This window comes from Phascolarctos cinereus, unplaced genomic scaffold, assembly GCF_003287225.1.
Source record: "Phascolarctos cinereus isolate Bilbo 61053 unplaced genomic scaffold, phaCin_HiC Scaffold_5;HRSCAF=322, whole genome shotgun sequence".
NCBI lineage: Eukaryota > Metazoa > Chordata > Mammalia > Diprotodontia > Phascolarctidae > Phascolarctos > Phascolarctos cinereus.
Window position 1 is genome coordinate 188,873,739 of NW_027555958.1, and position 6,000 is coordinate 188,879,738.

General features: G+C 35.5%; 1 protein-coding gene across 1 annotated transcript; it reads right to left on the minus strand.

The window, feature by feature from the left end:
* Positions 1-653: 653 nt before the first annotated feature.
* On the minus strand, positions 654-1,580 carry LOC110200266 (olfactory receptor 14A16-like). The gene has a single exon (XM_020975500.1). The coding sequence runs from the start codon at positions 1,578-1,580 to the stop codon at positions 654-656; it is 927 nt and encodes a 308-aa protein (XP_020831159.1).
* Positions 1,581-6,000: the final 4,420 nt, after the last annotated feature.

A 6,000-nucleotide genomic window follows, 5' to 3' on the forward strand; every position in this document is an offset into this window, starting at 1 on the left:
TTTCTTTGGTTCTATGATTATATTTTAGATATGCAAGCAAAACAAAATATACCACTTTATAGAAACTGACTTATGTTAAAATGATATGTTTGCAGGTCTTCACAATAATTTACATTAACTACGTATTTGACAATTTTCTGCATGGTATAAGATAAAAAGAAATTCACCTTTGAAAACAAAGATGCGCATGAGCTAGGACTTGCCCACTTTTAGGAGAGCTTAGTCAAATCACTTTGCTTCTTTGAGATTCACTTTCCTTAACCATAAAATGATATGAATAACACCTTTCATAACTACATTTTAGGGTTGTTGTTGAGATCAAATATATGAATGTGAAAAGTAACAACAATTAGCAATCATTTATTAAGAGGTTACAATGTGCTAGACATTTGTTAAGCTCTTGAAAAACTTTAAAGCATTATAGAAATATAAAGTATTATAATTTTGCTCACTTATATAAGCATGTGTACTTTGGAAAAACATATCTCTCAGTATGTCCCTGAACCTTGAAGTCTAGATTTCAAAATGTATGTTCTAGAATAAGATATATAAGTGAAAATATTTTTTTTTAGTCAATAAACACATAAAAGGCAGAGCTGATTTGTTAAAAAGCAAATATACAATCAAGAAAAAGACTTTTTCATTAATCCTTCTTATGAGTATTTCCAAGTTATAAACTTCCTCAAAGCAGCCTTCATGTCCTTGTTCCTCAGGCTATAGATGACAGGGTTCAGAGTTGGGGGTACCATTGTATAGAACATAGAAAACATTAGATCCAGAACTGAGTCAGAGTCCAAAGGTGTCTTGAAATAAGCCATGGCCCCAGTTATGATAAAAACCATGAAAACAATGAGATGAGGCAGGCTAGTGGAGAAGGCTTTTGGCCAACCTTTTGTTGCTGGAATCTTCAGCACAGTTGTGAAGATGTGACCATAAGAGATAATGATAGAAATACAGCAGAAAATCACTAAGCCCAACCCAATAGCAATACTCACATAAACTGCGATGTGTTTTTCAGAGCAGGAGATCCTGAGTAAAGAAGGGACATCACAGAAGAACTGATGGATCTCTTTGGGGCCACAGAAGGGTAAAGAGAATGTAGTAGCTGAGTACATGGCCCCAACCACACCTCCACTGAACCAGGAAGCCACTGCCATCCTCACACAGGATCCTTTGGTCATGATGGTTTCATAATGCAGGGGCAGGCAGATGGCTATATAGCGGTCATAAGACATCACTGTGAGGAGGGAAATCTCTGATCCTGCAAATAAAATCACTAAGAAGAGCTGTAATACACACCCCAAGTAAGAGATGGAGCAGCTGTGGCTCAGGGAGTTGGCAATGGATTTGGGAACAGTGACAGAAATAAGGCAGATGTCTAAAAAGGACAGGTTCTTCAGGAAGAAGTACATGGGAGTGTGGAGGTGCCCATCAAGAGAGATGAGGATGAAGATGAGCAGGTTCCCCATCAGAGCCATCATGTAGATCAACAGGAAAAGCATGGCATGTAAGACCTGCAGTTCCCAATTTTTGGAAAAGTCCATGAGGAGGAATTCTGTAATTATGGTGAGATTACCCATGTTCTGAGATATTTTCTTAACTCTCTGTTGGGAAAAAAGGAGGTCCCAAATAAGAAGATCACACAATAATCCGGATTTCAGGATATCTGAATTCTGGCTTTCCCACTTTGTAACCTCAAATAATTCACTATCTATCTGTCAATCTCAGTTTTCTCATTTGTAAAATGAGGGCATTGGGTAAGGTTTTGTAATTCTCAAAATATATGTAGAACTCAGAGTAGGTTTCTGAACTGGAAAAAGAAAGTATCAAAATCATACCTTACTATATTTATCATTTTATGGTGTACATAGCATATGCCTGACAACAACCTTGTGAAGTAGGTAGTTGAATTATCATTACCAATTATAGATAAGTTACTGGTGCTCAGAGTAAAGTGTTTTTTTCCACTGTTCCCATATCTGGTGTCAGAGCTTGAAATAGATGCCTCATTTGAAGACCACTTTATTAGCTTATCTAACTCCTTCCAAACTTGAGGCAAATCTTTATTTCTTCTTCATAGAAGCATATCTGTATTTCACAGTCTCAAAACCAATAGGGATGGAATTTCTTAAGTTTTTCATAAGTCCAATGACCCATAATGAGAAAAGGTTTAGCCCAAGACTAGAATTGTCATTCAAATGGAGCCAAGGGGACAGATTTGAACTCTACACAGTCTGTTTGATTTATTTCTATTTCTTGACCATAGACAATGCCATTTTTATTCTAGAATCCCCTAATTGTCATGCAAATCAACTATCAAATGGAAAAGTAATTTCCTAAACATTACCTCTAGTGGTGGATCTGTTTTATCACTTTTTTTTGATGCAGGAAGGACTTGGGTTTATAATTAACTTTTCCCTTGTTGAAATATACTGAACCACCTAGGATGAGATAAATGTTTATTAGATGTAAAAAAAGAGAGTTGCGAGAGTATACACTGCCAAATTCTATTCTGGGTCCTCTTATATTTTCTTTTAAATATGCTATCACTTGTCAGCCTCATAAGCTCTTATGAGTTTAATGTTTATCCCTTCTCCCATTTTCCCCACAAGTATATATGCACTCCTAATAGCTGTACCAACATCCCATCTTATATCACTAACTGACCATTGGTTATTTTAAAAGAGGTGTCTCACAGGCATTTCAAACTCACCATTTCTAAAATAGAGCTCATTATCTTCTACCTCCAACCCTTGATACATAGCCTTTTTCTCAACCTCCCATATTTCTGTCAAGTCTACAACCATTCTTCCAGTCACCCTGGTTCACAATTTCAGCTTAAATACCATTCCACGCTAGAGTTTGTTGCCCAATTTTGTTTTTCCTATTTTACCATTTCTCACGTTCATCCCTTCTTTCCACTTTCATAAACATTATTTAATTCAGGCCCCTATCCCCTCTCATAGGGAGTATCGTAATAGCCTTAGAATTGTTATTCATGCCTTGTCTCTCTCTACTCCAATATATTTCCCACATACTTTCAAAAGAGATTTTGTTAATGTACAAGTATGATGATGCCACACACCCTTTGCCTCCCAACTACTCAATAAATCCCACTGGCTCCCTATTACCTCTGGGATCAAATATTAACACTTCTGTTTGACATTTAAAGCTCATTTCCTAGATTCACCCTACATTTCCAGTATCATAAAACGTTAATTTTCTTGGTGTATTCTGTACTCTAGTCAAACTTTTTGCTATTTCTCATGCACAAACTCTATCTCCCAAATGTTTAAATGTTTGCCTTTCTGTTGCCTGTCCCCTAATCCTAGAATACCCTACCTGCTTCTGTCTCATCTTGAAATCCCTCATTTTCCTTGAGACCTAGCTCATATCACTTTCTGTATAAAACTTCTTCTCCATCCCCTCATTGCCAGTATTATACTTCCCTCTTCTTGATAATCTGCCCTGGTTTTATATGTGTTTATCAGTATTGGTCATGATATAGGCAATGATATCTATATTAATATTTTGTCTATTCTCTCTTTATATATATTTTTAATTATGTATATGTAAGCATATATATGTGTGTGTATAGACATAGATATAGCTATATCTAATAGATATATATATATATATAGTCATATAGATATTTCTATAAGATATATCTATATATCTACTCAGATACACACATTTGGGCATCTAGGTGGCACAGTAGGTAGAGTGTTGGGCCTAGAGTCAAGAAAACTTGTTTTCCTGAGTTCAAATCTAGTCTCAGATACTTACTAGCTGTGTGACCCTAGGCAAGTCATTTAACCCTGTTTGTCTTGGTTTCCTCATCTGTAAAATGAGGTCGAAAAGAAAATGGCAAACCACTTCAGTATCTTCACGAGGAAAACCCTACATGGGGTCATGAATAGTCAGACATACCCCCTAGTACATGAATCATACTATGAATGCTATATATATGTATATATGTACTTGTTCTCTAGGGTCAGATTTTTGTGTATAATTTAGGAGATCTGTTTTAAGTCACAATAGCTTTATCTTCCCAATCAAAAATATATTTCCAACACTGCCCGCAGTTCTTTACATCACTCTTCAAATTTTGTCATTACTTTTTTAACCATTTGAATAACATTCATGCTGTGTTTTAGAATCCATATGTAATAAAATTTATTATCGGTAGTGAAGACCCACTTTGAGTTGATTCAATCAGAAAGGCCTCTTCAAATGCTTAGTTGAGCTGAGACAATTAGAATTTTGATGGGATAAGAGAACAGTTATATGATCTTAGATCACAACATAAAGAGGGCAGCAAGAACCCCCAAATAATGACCTTTAGCAAAGACTGGGGTAGCGTATGGTGACTACAGTAACAGATGATATGAAAGTAGGCTAACAAGGAGAAGGTGAAAAAGATAGTAAAAGGTAGAGGTGGAGAAATAATTGTTCTTAGAGAATACCTACAATTTTCATCTCTTCAACTTTGCCTATGGCCAGCTCTTATTTCCATAAACAAGTACCTATTTGCACAGGAAGTTAGTATTTAACACTATATGCATTGCAAGTTAATAACATGTTAGATATTTGAATGAAAAGAGCACAAATATTAGCCCCTCTTCATGTATTCACACTATCTTTCATACTTAACATTTTATCAAAATTATGGAGGTACATTTACATCTTATCTTGCTCACTGAATCATCTGTATTTTGATATCAGAAAATAGAAATTCATACCTTATAATTAGTTTAATTTTTCAAGCCATTGGTAGAAAGTGAATTTATGAGATCTCCATCCTGAGAGCAGCAAATTTATATTTGGGTGGGGACCTTTTTCACAAATGTTGGAGGACCCTTGGTTGCCTGAAGAGATAACAGAGAATTTTGCTTTTCTTTCCTTCAGTTTCTAGGCCCAATATTAACCCAAACATATGGAGACTTATTGCAGTAGCACTGAGGTGAAAGACTCAGGTCTGCTCAGCTATGGGAATCATTTCACCATTTGTTCTGGTATTTAAATTTTCTTTAAATGATCATGCACTATCTTCTATCATGCATGTTGAAATTCATATCACATGGTTGCAGCGTTTGCTCTTGTGGTATTCTCTGAGAATGAATGACCTGGAGTCTTATTAAATGTTTCTGAAACCCTTTAGCAACATTTTCCTTGAGTCCCTGAGTAGCTCAGACCCCAGAGCTCTCAGCTGCCTTATTAGGCCTGTCCATGGGGGATGTCATTAGAGGACTTACCATGCTAAGAAGAGAAATACCCTAGTGTCCATCTGATGCCAATATTTTTTGCTTTAAATAGTATTTTATTTTTCCCACAATTATGTATCAAGAAAATTTTTAGCATACATTTTTACAAGATTTTGAGTTCCAAATATTTCTCCTTCCCTTCCTGCCCTCCCCTCTTCTGAAAATGGTAGGCAGTTTGATATAGTTTATGCATATGCTATCATGTAAAACATATTTCCATGTTCATCACAGTTGTAGAAGAAGAATAAATCAAAAGAAGAAAAACCATGAGAAAGAATAAAGTAAGAGGAAAAAAATATGTTCTGATCTGTATTAAGAGTCCATCAGTTCTTTATCTAGATATGGATAGTATTTCCCTTCATGATTCCTTTGTATTGTCTTGTATCATTGTGTTGCTGAGAAAAGCTGAGTCATTCACAGTTGATCATCACATGATGATAATGATACTATGTACAGTGATTTTTTTGGTTCTTCTCATTTCACTTTGCATTAGTTTGTAAAAGCCCAGGTGTTTCTGGAATCTACCTGTTCATCATTTCTTATTGAGCAATAGTATTCCACTACTTCATATGCCACAGCTCATTCAACCATTCCCCAATTGATGGGCATCTCCTCAATTTCCAATATTTTGCCACCATGAATAGGATGGGTATAAATATTTTTTCAATGTAGATAATTTACCCTTTTTATTATCTCTTTGGGATATAGACTTAGTTATGGTAATGCTTACTTTTGC